Raw genomic sequence first — 16,301 nt, forward strand, 5'->3', positions numbered from 1 at the left:
GTAAACATAATCGGTTACACATTAAAATTCTTACCTAATTTTAATACTTATGATAATTTTTTTTTCTAATTTTTAATAAGATAGAACTTGTGGTGATCTTTGTTGTGTAGTAATTTTTCTTGAGTATATATGCTTGTTTAAAAAAAAAATTCTAGTTCATTAATATTAAATTCTTAGTACTTTACACTCATTAACTTACTTGGCACAAAGATTAAAAAACTTAAGTGGACATATGGCACAACTTACTTAAGTAGATAATTATGGAAAGTCAAATTTAATTAGGTGGTTAGAAGAGATTGACTATGTCTATTGTGGCAGACTTTACATTTGAAGTGGAGTTACTAAGGTGAATACAGTTAAGTCAAATCCTTGCTCCGCTAAATTGTCATTCGGAAGCTACAAACATATACTGAGCCATCATGGACATGAACTCGGCTCAAAACCAATGACTTCACTGGTATTTAAATATGGGCTCATCTTCACACCCTGTGATGGGCGGCTAAACTATAGTCTTTGTTAATCATATATGATATATGTATAAGAGCATCCACATCAATGGGTGTACAATCTTCTAAAATGCAAAAATTCCTTCATTTTATACATTTTGGCAAAAAAAAACACTCACATCAATGGGTGTAAAATTGTGCATAAATATACAAATGCTACAGTAACCGTGTATATCTGCACAGTTACTGTAGCTTGTGTATTTGATATTTTTTTTCTCTCTCCTACGTCTAACTCTCATCTCAACTCTCTCTTTCTGATTTCATCGCAACTCTCTCTTTCTCTTATCTCAACTTTGCAAAGCCGATCAGCTTCTCCTTCTTCTTCAAAATCTCAGGCTTCGAAGACGAAGACAACGATAGCTCGGCGGAGATCTCACGCGCCACAAACTAAGTCCGATCGGCAAGTTTGGGCAGCAAGTGAGTTGGGAATGCCGATGTGGGTGACGAAGAATTGATCGAATGAAGATAGTGACGAAGAATTGATCGAACGGGAGCAATCTGCGGCTGGGTATGGGTTATTTTGTTCTGTGTCGAACCGCGGTCGATTGGGTGGGGGTATCCAAGGGCTTGATCCGTGTTGAGAATCTGTGGTAGAGCTTCGAGTTCCTCGTCGAGAAAACGGTGGCTGGCTGGGTGATTTTGTTCTATTTGATCGTTGATGGTGGCTAGTGGTTGGGTGTGGGTGATTTTGGGTTTCTTTTGGGTCTGTAGCTCGATGGAGAAGATGGTGGTTGGCGGTTGGGTGTGGGTGCAGGTGCGGGTGTGGGTGATTTTGGGTTTGTGTTGGGTCTGTAGCTCGACGGAGAAAACGGTGGCTGGGTGTGGGTGATTTTGGATTTGTGTTGGGTCTGTGAAAGGGTTCCAGAGAGGAGAGGGAAGAAAATAATAAAAAATGAAATAAAAAATGAATATTTTATTGAAAAATGTGTAGAATAGATAAATTGATGTGGGTGTATTGTAAAAGTGAATATGTAAAATAGAAAAAATAGGTTTTTTCTTGCAAAATAGATTGAAAATTTGCACGAACTGATGTAGTTGCTCTAAAAAATCTTTCCCTAAAACCAAGAAAACCCATTATAAAAAAACCACTACAAGCCATGAGGTCTGGTTCTGTGGTTCAAGAACTCTATGAAAGAAGTGGCTTGGTGTGGTATGCTGTAAAACACCAGAATCATTTTATGGTTTTTATTTTTATTTTTAAAGTTAGATTGACTTAAAGTGTGATATTGAAAATGGGTTTATCACTTGCTCCGCAACACTAAATGCTGTATATAGTTTTGGTATTGGTGTGTTAGTGTATTTCCTTATCTTATCCTCATTCTTCTATGTGTGTGTGTGTGTGTTTATCAAATAAAAAAAAAAGTTAGATTGATGTAGAAAAAAAAAAGGAAAGGGACTAGTTTCTCTATCCAAAATTCTAGTAACACAACTTTTGTCACACACTTGCAACAATTCTCTTATGTGGTTAACTATAAGTGGTAAGAAAAAGTGGTAGATTCATGTGAAATTGACAGGCAATCAGTCGCAATTTAATATATAGAATAGTTGTGGCAAAGTGTGTGACTTAGAATTACTATCTATCATGATGCTCTTTCATAAAATTATAATAAGAACATTATTTTTGTATTGAAAACAAAAAGAAAAAAGAAAGAGAAAGGGAGGAAACGATGCTCTATAAGAATTCTTATCATCTCTTCCGATCTTTTTCTAAAAACAAATAAATAAGAAATGAAATCAAGATAACTTTGAAAAAGTAACTTCTTTTTCTTTGTGTAGAATTTATTCAATCATTTTCAAAATTTGATTATCCCAAAGTTGACTGTAATATTTTCTGCCTTAATCAAGGCAAACATTGCTAATAAAATACTATCTAATAAATATCAGTTTTCCATTATATATATTATATGGAAAATCTTAACAAGATTTTTAAGAATAAGTTAATAAGGGATCTGGTTAATAAAAGATGACAGGAATAAATGGGAGGGATTGAAAATTTTGATTGAAGTAAAAAGAGAAACTCAAAAGTTGAATGTTTTTACTCTTTGGACCAAATTGCCTTTAACACATTTTCCGCCATTTTACCAAAAAAAAAGAAGAGTTAACTTTTCACAAAGGCAAGACAACACAAACAGTAGTTTTTTTTTTTTTTTTTTTAAAGAACAAAAACACTAGTTCAATTCACATTTCCAAACCAAAAGCAATGGACTTAAACTAACGAGTAACAAGAATAGATTTTTTTATTACTAAATTCCTCACTTACCCACAACAATCTCTTTCTTTTTTCCTTTCCCACGTTCTTCTTTCTTTCTTTCTTTCTTTCTTTTTTTTTTTTTTTCCTTTTTTTCCCCCTTTTCTTCCTAGAGGACCAATTTCCTCCCACCTTTGTAGATGATTCACTGTACCAAAGATTATATTTGAAAAGAATTTCTTAAATATGACATAAAGTGATTTCTTAATAGGTACCTTATAATGCCAGTTAACACAACCCGTATTATATTTGAAAGGATACAGGAGAAACCTCATTTGATGGTAAAGTAACCTAATTACATCATTATATTATATTGTTTTTCTAACAAGGATATCAAAGTGGTATGGGAAGGTTAGGTTGTTCGAATAACATGTGCAGGTGAGGCTCTTTATAAACGGGCCATCCATAGTTGAGGCCCTTGAGGGTTTTTTTCTCCCGTAGGTGGTTTCCTAATTACTACATCTATTGCACTTACCAAATATTAATGTGAATTATCATTCTTTCCGAATATCAAGGTAATTTTAGGCATGAAAAACTCATTGATCTTTGAAGAGCTCTTATAGTTTTTCTAATTCTTAAATACACTAAACAAATATCTCATACATTTAACAATAAATGGCAACCGATTGTTATGAAATTGTGTATAAAATTATAAACCAAACCCATTTAATAACAATATTAATCTCACAATAATATGCCTAAAATATTACTGCATTTAACATCTATATGAAAATTTTTAAGCAAGCTGGCATTTAAGATTAGTAATAGAAAAACACACATACATATGAACAAATTTACAGAAGCAATTATCAATACTTACAGCAAAAAGATTCCAAGTTTTGACATTAAAACACACCTAGAGAAAGCTCCTAAGTTATACATAAGTCCATGTGGAATTGGATTGGCAGATCATTGTGCCAAAAAAAAAAAAAAAAAATTTCCAACTAAAAAAAAACATAACAAAGAAAGAACAAAATAAGCAAGTAAGCAAGAGATTTATGCTTGATTGCCAACTTAGATTTATATATTTTTCTCTCTCTTTCATCTAACCTTTTTTCTTCATACTAACATATCATTTTCTTTTCCTTTTCTAAAAATTTATTTTCTCATTCATTTATTAGATTTCTTTATACATTTTATATATGTCTTTTTAGCAATTTTTTTAATTAGCATATGATGCAACAGATAACACAACATAATTTTTGTTGGTTCTATTTATCATGGGCCTCAAGTGCAAGATTAATTTATTTCCTCTAAAAAACATTGTTCTATTTCTGGGGTTCACTAGTACACTAATGTTTAGTGGTCTCTTAAAAGAAAGCTAGTGGTAAGATAGTAACTGAGCAAATCATAGATCAATTTAATTATGTCATATATTCAATAAAAAAATTCACATAATTTTATTAGTGATTATGTTGTGCTTTTTTACTTAGGAGATATGATATAATTAATTGACTTTCTCTTATTATCTTTTATATCAATAATTCATAAATGTTGATAAAAATTGTTATTAGTTAATTTAACTATTTTCATGCAAACACTTAGATTCGTAGCTGTAGTTAATTGGCCACTTGAACATTTTATTATTTTAATCACTTTTGCTTCAAAATTATCGGGACTTTGTTGAGTAATACTTCAAAGGCAAGAGGAATGGTACTTGAGTTCCTCCACCCCCCCCCCCCTTTTGCTTTTGTTTTCATCTTTTCATTTCTTTCTTTGTGATAAATATTCGATTGATTAGATTAACATAGAAAACAAAAGGAAAGTTGATTGGTTTCGCTATCATGATTCTCTTTCATAAAATGATTGGTAAAATTTGATTCTCTTAAAGAAAAGGAAAGTTGATTCTCTTTGTGATTCTCTTTCATAAAGTTGATTGGTAAAATTTCTTTTTTCTTTTAATTTTTTTATTTGTTGTAGTTGAAAAAAATTAAGAAATAAAAAATAAAAAAGCAAAAGAAAAAAGAAGAAGGAATCTATGTGCTTTAAGAAATTTTACCATCTCTTGTACTAAAAAACAATAATAAAACAAAAAAGGAAAAGGGAAAAAAAATTTAAAAAGTAATCAATGCTCTTTAAGAAATCTTTCCATCTCTCCATATTCATTTCTGATAACCAAGAAAAAAAAGAAACAACGTCAAGACAAATACACTTTGATGACGTACAGTTTTGTTCATTTTCCTCATAGAATCGGAGTCATTTATTTAAAAATGATTATTCCAAAATTGAATGTTATATTTTGGGTGCCTTAAATTAATCATGTCAAACATTGCTAGTAAAATTTGCTACGTCTAATAAGCATAAAATATATATCAGTTTAATATATATCAGTTTTTCCATTATATTGTAGTTCATCATCACTTTGTGTCCTAAAAAGCAAGTGTAAAAACACTGTGTCCTAAGTGAACTCATCTAACTCCTGGGCTCTTAAGTTTAGAAGTCCATCTCTCAACATTGAGAGTTAGACAACTTTTTGTGCTTGCCTATATTATGGGCTATCATAGAACTACCCAAGAGATTGGTTTTATTGGAATTTTTTCATTTTGCCTTCTCAGACCACGGTAAAAACAATATGTTAACCAAAACCCATTCTCTTATAACCCACCCAATTCTGCCGAAGGCCATGATTAGCCCACGAACACACACAAAAATTATAAAAATAAAATAAAAAACCTTAAGCAATCTATTATGATTTTTAATTTTTTATGTTGACCAAATTCCAAGATAGAAGTTTCTTTGTAATAAAAAGTTTCATTGTTTTTTAAGAATTCAAATTTGTAATTGTTCGGTGTAATTGAGTTTGTTGTTCACTGTGCACATCTAAAAATACTGGTCCAGCGAGCTTATGATCCGTCGAGGAAATATAAGAAGAAATTTAGAGGTTTGGACAGATTTCAACATTTAGTTGAGGAACAGAGTCATCAATTAGCTAACATTTAGTCTAAGCTATCTTGAAAAACTTATATAACTAGGACATGTTGGGTGGAAAATCTAGGACATGTTGGGTAATTGGGGAGTAAGGTAACAACAATATTCTCAAAGCTTATGTAACTATCCATTCCAATATTCTCTATCTACGTCCGTATTTAAGTACATTACCAAAATCCCTCCTTAATAATACCCTTATATCTTCAAGGACAGGTTCCAGTCTCCAGAATATGCAATCATCTTTGAGAAGCTTTTGCAACAAGTTTTTATTCTCCATCAGCACAATGACACTCTGAATCCCTTTCTCTCAACTGCCATCTCTTCTAATACTTCCATGCAGTTAAACGTTCACTTTTAGCTAAATTCTACTATCTTTAGGTTGAACTTGAAGATGCAGCCTTCAAGTTCTTGGTCCATTACCAGAAAGTCAGAAACCAAACCGACCAGTTCTAGAGACAGCAAGGAAGTCTAAAGTTAGGAACTCATGGGTTCAGCCAGACAGAATCAGATTCTCAGTCCATTAATATGAATAAACATTTTAACTGTAATAAATATATATATATATATATATATATATATATATGAATAAACATTTTAACTGTAATAAATATATATATATATATATATATATATATATATATATATATATATATATATATATATATATATATATATATATAACTGTTATGGGTCAACAAATCTTTTTTTTTTAACTCAAAACTCAAAAGTAAGATGGGATATTATCAAATTTATTTATAAGAAAAAAAAATTAAGGAAAGAACAAAGACCCAATTTTTTTTTTTTTTTTTTATTTATTTCGGTGAAACAAAGTAAGATAGGTATGTAAATGATCATCTCTCTCTTCCTGGCATTTTCTAAGAAAATCACTGAAAATGATAGCTAAGAGAAAGGCATATTTATAGAAAACCTTTTTTTGACATCAATTATACTATGTTTTTACCAATTCAAATTAACAATTATGCCTCTTTATCAATTATAATTTTTATATAGAAACAGAATTGAAAGTTTGGAATTTTAGTAATAAGTTTATGATTCCGAATCTTTCAACTCCTCAACCCTAACCATTAGTTGATTTCTCAATCTTTAGAGCTAAACTTCTAGATTATGAATTAAAAAGTGAACACAACTGCATTAATCTTTGACCTTTTGTACAAATGTCAAACCAGGTATGTACACAGAAAATAGTCTCTTGACTTTGCTTTTTAGGTTTCTTTAAACGGTTACATTACATGGGATGTACTTAATTAGTGCTATATTAACAAAATAAAAGAGAAGAAAGAGAAAGTTCGTAATAACAACTATGCCTCTTTAACATGTATAATGGGATTATTAACAAAACAATTAGAGATAATAATGGGATTGTAAGATTGGCTGTGGGACTTGATCAAACACGCAACTCAGATTATTAGGAGATACTACATCGTAAGGTTTAGCAACGTTCTTGTACTAATAATCTATAGGAAAAAAAACAATTAATTTGGAGTCTTTCAAAAGAAAAGAAACAGAATAGAAAGTTTGGAATTTTATTAAGTCTTTCAAAAACCCACTCTCTAAAAATTATGATTACCACGTAGAAATCAAGAAAGAAGTTACAGGTGCCCAAACACTTTTTTTTTTTTTTTACTTTTCACATAATAATAGTATTAAAAGTGAAAAATAATTTATTTGACAATCACAACTTCTAGCTACAAGAGGAGAAATTCAGATATAGAACAGGAAAACGCAAAAAACCCAGGTATAATTAAATTCAAACGGAAATTGAACGTTATTTTATTCACTCACTTTCTCTCTCCTCTGTGAATGATCTCTTAATGGAGAAGTCTTAAACTACAAGCCATTGATTGGCTAAATTCGGGACTATAAAACAAAAAGTAACTCCCATGAATGATCATAAAAAAATGTTTTTTTTTTTGGGGATAAAAGGTTAGAAAACAAAATTTGGGAACTTAACAAACAAGTTTATCTCCATGGCTTACTTCAGCTTCAGGAAAAAAAAAGTTGGAACTTAACAAACAAGTTTATCTCCATGGCTTACATTGGTCTTCATCATATATAAAAGAAGCATGTATTGTACTAATATTGAAGTGACCATTTGTTTGTAGTAGTAGTAGTAGTAGTAGTAGAAGTCCATAGGTATTGATGGCTTACATTCCTCCACACAAGCGTCACTCATACGAAGCTGCTGGCAGTAGTGAATCTAGTGATACGCATAATAGACCCTCACCAATCCCACAATCCCTTGTTCCTCAATTCAGGAGAAACCTTAATTTGAGGTTGCCACCCAAACCCTTTTCACAAAGAAGTGGACAGATCGTTTGTAATTATGCAGAGCAGGCTATTTACACATGGTTTCCTGTTGGTTTGGATCACAATCACCTGTTTCCATCTTCTGTACATGTTGACTCAGTTCCCTTGCAGCTTTTTGAGAGAACAACAGGAACAAGTCCACTAGTTTTGTTCAACAACAACAACAATCATCCAGGTAAATGTTACTATTTTTTGTCTCGGATTTTTTGTTTGTAACTAATTATTAATAATGGGTTTGCTGGTTTTGGCTAGTTGAGCAAATGAGGAGTCCATGGGTGTATATAGCAGAAAATGTTGTGTCAAACTTGCTTTCTTCTTTCGAGAATGTCAGGAATGAAAAGTTGGACTTGGAAGATGTCAAGCCAAAGTTGGTTGCTAGATTTGGGAAAATTCTTTTTCATGAGTAAGTCATGCTTCTATTCTACTCTATGAGTCATTGTTTTTGGTTAATTGTTTTTTTTTTTTTTTTTTTGGGGGACACCCTATGAAAATTTAATTCAGTATAATGAAAAAAATGTGAAATTATGAGGTTGGCACGAAGAAGTGAGTGAGATAAATCCAAAAGCATGAGAATTAGGATGACACTTATTTGTTATGTACTTTACTAACTCAAACCTAAGCAAGGTTGTCAACTGTCAATATATCCTTTTCTTCTGACCAAGAAAATAACTTAAACTTCATTAATCCAAAACTTTAATGATACACTCAGTCATATAGAGTAACAATATGATGTGAAGTCTATTGCTGGTGTTGCTACTAAGCTCTACTAGTTTTAAGTAAAGGGTGAGGTCATGGGTTTAAGACATATTGGATGCCAATGTAATTTCAAATAAATAAAAAAAGAAAGGTCTGTCTAGTGTCATTTACTACTAGATATTTATCTCAACATTACTAAATCTTGTCATATAAAGTTATTACTGCAAAAGCACAAGGTCACATAGGGAAGTTGTCAATAAAACACGGGCAATTTGTTGCTAATGCAATTGTGCAGCAAACTTGCTTTTGTAAATATGTGCCCTTCACCATTATTTATCAATTATAGTCTACTCTTTCTATCTGGTTCTCTGCCTAGTGGTTGCTTCTTTCCCCTGGTGTGCTTTTTACAAACATATATTATCCTGGGTTTCTCATATCTGATCCTAGTGGTTCAGAACTTCAGGTTAAGGCTTTTCTAAATTAATAGACCTAAGATTTCTGGTTTTACCTTTCGAGCCTAAATAGACATGAGGTTTCTAGTCTTACCATATCATTTAAAATGCCCTCCATGTTTGAATTACAGTGGGGTTATGATTGGTGTTCAGTACTAATTCTAACGTTGCATAGGCTTAAGGATTCCAATCGTGAAATCTTAAATGAAACTTAGATTCCATTAATGAGGCCTGCCTATTTTTCTCTCTTGACCTCAACAAAGAGAGAACAGATATATCTTTGTTCTATGCAATCAAATACAAAATGAAAACAATTCTTTTGAGGCCTGTTCACCACACCCACATCATGCCAAAATCTGAGTCTCGAACCATCCCTTACTATAAAGGATTTATAAGCAGAAATTTCTCCTACACCCATCATGCCAAAATATGATCCTCAAAGATTTCTAAAGACGACACACAAATCCAGAAATCCAGTCACCCTATGCAGCCCTAAAGTCTGCACCTAGTCACCCTATGCATCCCCTAATTTGCACCCATAAAAGTCTCCAAAAATGGTCATGCTTCTTATGAAGCAGTCATAGCACTTACCCGAACAGAGCTTGGTTAAATATGGTCAATTTTAGGGGTGTCAATGTTCGACCTAACCCGCGATCATGACACGAACCCGACACGAGTTTTTTGGGGTTAGGGTTGGGCCTTAATGGGTTTGGGTCATAAGCGGGTCGACCCGAAAGCGACACAATAAGAAACGTGTCATAAACGGGTCAACCCATGTAACTCGCAATAGACACGTTTGACACGTTAATTTATTTGTGTCAACCCGAAATGACTCACTTAATACAACCCGTTTAACTCGTATAACAAATAAATATTCATTTTATTTTAAATTTGTCAAATACCTTTTGTATCCAACATATATTTTAAATTTAAAAAGAAAAGTAAGTAATTAGAAAAATTTACAAATGATATAATTGGAAATTGAAACTTTACAAACCCTAAATCTTATTTGTTTTTTCTATTCTTTTTTTTTTTTTTTTTTCCAGCCATCCTACTCTCCTCAAGCCCAATTCTCAAACTCAAAGTGTCAACTCTCAAACCGGTTATCTCTCTCTCTAAAGTGTATGTACTTCTTTTGGAATGTAAAGAACTTATTTCTAGATGAATGTTATATTTTCGTTGAACTATATTATTTTGAATGTGGGTTAAAGACTTGAAGTGTATGCACTACTTTTGGGATGTAAAAAAAATTATTTTTAAATGGATGTTATATTTAATATTATGCAGGTTTAAATGGGTTGTGTTACATTCGTGCCAACCCAACACAACTCGTTTATTAAGCGTGTCAAATGAGTTGGGTCAGGTCAACCCGCCTAATTAACCAATCGGGTTAGGATTGAAGGATCATGACACGATTATTAAATGGGTTGGGTTAGGGTTGAGCCATTTAGTCGAATACCCCTACCTCGACACGACACGAACCCGACACGCCAACCCAAATTGACACCCCTAGTCAATTTCCTTGCTCCTAATTCACCATAATTCTGTAGGGATGCACACCAAGTTGCAATCAACCAAAATGGAACTTAAATTGAACTCACCCCATACAAAGAATTACCTGGGTGTTCATTTCAGTAGCCATATGCGTAACGTACTTTTAAGTAAAGCAACCACCCTTTGATAAAAGAACCCCGCTTTTACTAGGTTTGAGAGGTAATTGGTAGATAGCCTTACCTCCAATTTTGGTGAGGCTAATTCCCTGATTCCAACCCTTGACACATCACTTAAACAGAGGGCACTTGTCATTGCAACCCATTGATAAATACAGATTTTTCGATCAAGTCAATTGTTTCTCATCCTTCCTAAAACAATTCCATGCTATAGTAGCTTTATGAGGACAACCCATTGGCATAGCATGATAGTTCATAGGTAGAGTTACCTACCTTACTAAACAACAAAGTAGCCAACTCCAAATCTTCAAAGACCCCCATTGGGGCTAACTTACTCTTACTCAAGTTGCGCTTTAACCCCCAGGTTACTTTAAAACACAAAATTGTTGACGAAATATTTACAAATCAAGATAGAGCCTTCCTCAACAAATAAGAGAGATGAAATTGTTAAGAGTTTCATTAGAGCCTTCCACCACTCTAAAAGCAGTCAAAGAGAAAGTAAAGAAATGAAAACATTCCTCCATAGTTGTCAATAGCATATGACTAAGAACCTTTATAATTTGGTAAATAACAATGAAGAAATTAGAACCCCTTGTCTCAACCCCCTAGATTTGTCAAAGAGGCTTGTAGGCAGCACTAAAAATCTAACAGTGGTGATACAGATAGCTATTCATTTCTTCCATTTCTCAAGATAACCAAAATGGTCCAGTATGTATAGAAGACAATTCTAATTCACATGATCATAGGCTTTTTCAATATGAAGACATTCATTGGCTATGAGGATTGAGTCTAATCTTTATCTCCCTTCCACAAAAGCAATTTGGTACTTGGGCATTATTTTTCCTAACAATAGTTTTAATCTATTGGCTAATACCTTTGCCAAAATTTTGTAAATACTACTGATCAAATTAATTGGTTGAAAAAATCTTATACTTCTAACTCCCATATTCTTCGGCATTAGAGTTTTAGCATTGAGAGGTTTCCCAATGCTGTTTTTATTGTATTGGCAAAATACATTTGCCAAAAGTTTATGCGTATGATCGAGCAAACCATTTCAATGAGAATCTCTTATACATCTAAATCCCGTTTTCTTTGGTGCTTGAGTTTTAGCATTGAAAGGTTTTTCAAAACAGTAAACAGGCATGAACTTCCTAGAAAAAATCTAAAAAATCCTTCCTTCTCCACAATTCCCCAAAATCTTGGAAATATGCCATAGTGAAGGCATCCTGGCCTAGAGCTTTATCTCTAGTGATTTGTAAATGATAGTGATAAATGCAATGCTAGTGATTTGTAAATGTCATTATTTAGTAGGTGTATTTGCTAGCAGTTAGTGATAAATAGGCATATTGACTTCCTTTATTTGTTTTTTGGTTTCTTATTGGTAAGTGAACATAAGCACTTAATGGATCTTGAACCCATGAACCTGTCCCTTCACCCGATTCTTATCACAAGAGCATCTAAGCCAGAGCTCATTAGCAACTTCTCTAATAGATTTGATGCCCTAGATTTTGGCTAAGTAGCAATTTGAGCCCTTTGGTTTCAGCCTTCTACTAGAATCCATGTGTTTGCACAAATTAATCCAATGTCACATCTAAGTGATAAATAGGCATATTGACTTCCTTTATTTGTATTTAGTGATAAATAGGCGTATTGACTTCCTTTATTTGTTTTTTGGTTTCTTATTGGTAAGTGAACATGAGCACTTAATGGATCTTGAACCCATGAACTTGTGTCTTCACCCGATTCTTATGGCAAGAGCATCTAAGCCAGAGCTCATTGGCAAATTCTCTAATAGATTTGATGCCCTAGAGTTTGGCAAAGTAGAAATTTGAGCCCTTTGGTTTCAGCCTTCGACTAGAATCCATGTGCTTGCACAAATTAATCCAATGTCACATCTGAGTGGAATTTTTTTTGCATTTAACATCATTTTTGAAATATTTTAAATAGTTGTCATGTTTACAAAACTATGTAGTAAACTAGCATCTCGAGACTCTAAAACTCAAGTTCAAAGGTTGAACTCGAGTTTTTAAGACTCGAATTGCATGTGATGACAATCTGATGTGGAAAAAAATTCATGTGGAAATCGAGTATTTGAAACTCGAGTTCCCCATCCTCCACATCCCACAAACATACCTCTTTCTTCTTCTTCTTTCCAGATCTGATTCTTCTTCTTCCTACCCAATCTGGTCCTCTGTTCTTCTTCCTCTCCTCTTCTTCTTCCTTCTAATCTGTTCCTCTGTTCTGGATCTAATCTGGTCCACTGTTCCTCTGATCTGATCTGTTCCTCTATAGAAATCAAGTCCTATAGACTTGGGTTTACTTTTTACAAACTTGAGTCTTTAAGACTCGAGATCTATGTGGCAAAAAACCCCCAGATCAGCAAGTGGAACTCGAGTCTTTGAGACTCGAGTTTATATTGAACTCGAGCCAATAAAACTCGAGATGCTACTTTACTAAATCGTTTCTAACGCATGCTAACTAACGCTATTGTCTTCCAAATGCATGCTAGCCGGCAAATTACCTCCATCTGAGTGTCACTGGATTGACTGATGAAATGATTCATTTGTTTTGGCAACAACATCCTGATCATTTCATATCCCATTTAATAAAATGTACTAAATTCTTTAAAGTAATGAATGTATTGAAATTGATTTTTTGTAACTTCGAAGATTTCAAATATCAGATTTGTAATAAGAGAACCCCTTAATTTACTTGGAAGAGTTAAGTAGATACAACTTTCTCATGTAGGAGCCCTTCAATCAGCAAAAAAACTACGAGATTAGGATTGGCTGCAGAAGCTACATTGAGTCAATTGAGGAGATCATTTTACACGAATATTCCGAATTCATATATGGAAAACATTAAGGGAGAAGTTGCCCAAAAGATCAAATTTGATTTTGAAGAGGAGAAAGATTTATACCATGTAAAGGTATTTCTTTTGCTGAATACCTCTGCTTATTATATTCACAATTATGCCTTTTGATTTAGTTGGCCATTGACTTCCTCAATTTACTTTCTCATTTTGTATAGTTGTGTGATGCCACACTACCAGATTTAAATATTTCTTGCAAATGCAATGTGATAAAAGAAGATAAAAGGCTTCAGCTTCATAAGGCAAGTTTTCTGCTTAATATTGATGCACATTGCATTCAAATCATGCTTAGGTCTGAACTTGTTACCTGGGGTGCTGATGATTTTTTTTCTTCCTGTTTTTTTAATTTTACTTGACAAATACATCAATTTAACGTGAAAAGTATAGAGTAAAAAAGATGATGAGGTTTGTATCTCCTAGTTGCTGCCTTTTTTGTTTTGGACAAATGGAATTTTTCTTACTATTTAAGGTTTGGGATTTGATTCATTATGGAGAGAGAGAGAGAGAGGGGGGGGGGGGGGGATTCTTTTTTCTAGGTATGCGACTTTCCTTCCAATTGTTTATTATGTGTGATTTGAGATTTATGTTCAAATGTCACGTTGTTACTGTAGATTGAACTACAACAAGTGCGTCATATGGTCGTAGACATATCGTGCCTTGATAAAAACTTAGACCTAAGGCTGATGCTATCCACCAAGAGGATCTTAACAACTCTCACGGTAAGTTTCTTGTCTATATTTGTTGTCTATAAAAGGCTTAAAACTATCATATGAGATAGTTTTAGCATGGTATTTCTTTCTCCCAAGAGTCTAAGACTGAAATTTGTGACCAAACTAATTTATGTGTTCTCCAGGATGATGAGATGCAAAGCATTAGAAGTCTTATTAATTCTGCAATTCTAGATCCGAATGTGAAGGGTGGGTTGAGATGGCCCTTGGGGGGGACATCTTCCGGAGGTAGATATTGTGTGGTGGGGGTTTGGCACACAACAGCTAAAGATTATAAAAGTTCATCATTGAGGCTGAAAGTGAGACATGTTGATCGATATGATTTTAGAACTTCAATTGGGAAAGTTACAAGGGAGATAAATCTGAAGCTGAAAAACATTGTCTCATTATTACAGGTAAGTAAAGTATATAATTGGATGCTTATTATAAGTGAATAAGGAACTTAGTCCATGTAATCTAATTGAGTAACAAATGTCTAATTATATTTGTTACATTCTTTCCTGTAAGGACTAATCCATAACATCATTAGATTACGTGTTCTATTTCATGACTCAAATGTCATTTGCTATCAAATCCATAAATTCATACATTTAATGTTTTTTGTGATTTAGTTAAGTTTACTAGCATTTTATAGGAGATCCTAAGCATTTAAGGTTTTATTTTCTTTGACTCCAAGTTAGTGTTTTATTAGTTATCATCTTATTAGATTTTTAGTTTACTAGTCAAACTAGGAGTCCTAATTCTATTGGTACAAGAAAGAGCCCCTTATATATATTTATGCTCAATATACTTGAAGAATACATGGACTTGATTAATAAAATTATTGAATGATTTATTTATTATTATAATTATCATCATCATTATTATTATTAAGTACTAAGGCACATTGGCTTATTGTTATTCGCCACCTCCCCCAACCCCCCTCCCCTTCTCCTTTTTTCGTTCTTCTATGTCTCGTATTACTTTCATGGATACTGTTGACACAGGAACTAGGCAACATATATTTCTCTTTTCTTCCTTCTTCCTTACAACCCCATATCGAAACCATAAACCCCAACATAGTTTATCTACAAAATAATTATATAAAATAAAAATAATAATAATAATAACCCTCATCAAACCCTAACCAATTTAAAGTTAATGAAGACTTTTATTTTTTGCTAAATAAAAAAAAATGGGGTCTCCTGTTTAGACTCAAATGATGAAGACTTTATTTCGCTTGGGCATCTATCCTTGCATTTGCAATGACATTAATTGGAATTAAATGGCTTTGTAAATAGTTTTCATTTCTCCAAAATATATATACAAATATATAAACAATAAAAATAGCTGGACAATGTTATCACTTTCTGTACATCAAAGGATTATTGGCATTTACATATTGACTATTGCTTATAGTGTCATAATATGGGATTTAATCTGGACAGATTAATGTACATATGATTTTACTACCACCTAATGTGATGATTTAATTTGCTGGTAAAGACTGCCTATGCTGTGCATCTTTTTTGTTAAATTTGGGCAATCATCTACACTTCAATAATGCTTATGCTTCTGGTTTTTTGTTGCTTACTACAGCATATGGATCCAAATTGTGATGAGTACCTTTTTATCTTTCCTTTATTTCCTCATTATGTGTTATGAACTGTTTCAAGTTGCAGGAACAGGAAGTTGAGGTTAGTTTGGTTTCTGAGATGCTTAAAGACCACTTGAGATTGATATGGGATCATTTCTTACGTTGTGATCATTTTTTTGACATGAAATAGCAAAAAAAGGCGGCGAAAAGATAAAAAAGAAAAGAAAAGAAGGGATACCATCTGGAAAAGGGTAGTTTGAATATTTTTTCTATGTTTATGGTGTATTTGCTTACGTC

General features: G+C 32.9%; 1 protein-coding gene across 2 annotated transcripts; it reads left to right on the top strand.

Moving 5' to 3' along the window:
- Positions 1–7,791: 7,791 nt before the first annotated feature.
- Positions 7,792–16,235, top strand: LOC142617497 (uncharacterized). Of its 2 annotated transcripts, none has more exons than XM_075790384.1 (7): positions 7,792–8,185; positions 8,263–8,413; positions 13,577–13,757; positions 13,859–13,942; positions 14,312–14,419; positions 14,554–14,823; positions 16,084–16,235. In XM_075790384.1, exons 1-7 carry the CDS (start codon positions 7,843–7,845, stop codon positions 16,192–16,194), a joined length of 1,248 nt encoding a protein of 415 aa, XP_075646499.1. In that variant the 5' UTR covers positions 7,792–7,842; the 3' UTR covers positions 16,195–16,235. The 2 variants fall into 2 exon arrangements, with proteins under 2 accessions (XP_075646499.1, XP_075646500.1); XM_075790385.1 differs by having other exon boundaries at positions 7,799–8,185; positions 16,090–16,235.
- The last annotated feature ends 66 nt before the right edge of the window (positions 16,236–16,301 follow it).

This window comes from Castanea sativa, chromosome 11 (genome assembly GCF_040712315.1).
Source record: "Castanea sativa cultivar Marrone di Chiusa Pesio chromosome 11, ASM4071231v1".
Classification (NCBI taxonomy): Eukaryota; Viridiplantae; Streptophyta; class Magnoliopsida; order Fagales; family Fagaceae; genus Castanea; species Castanea sativa.

Bases quoted from the DNA above. Each gene is read 5' to 3' on its own strand.
- LOC142617497 (XM_075790384.1), top strand. From the start codon at position 7,843: ATGGCTTACATTCCTCCACACAAGCGTCACTCATACGAAGCTGCTGGC. The intron at 8,186-8,262 runs GTAAATGTTACT...GGTTTTGGCTAG, and splicing joins CAACAACAACAATCATCCAG to TTGAGCAAATGAGGAGTCCA. The intron at 8,414-13,576 runs GTAAGTCATGCT...TTTCTCATGTAG, and splicing joins GGGAAAATTCTTTTTCATGA to GAGCCCTTCAATCAGCAAAA.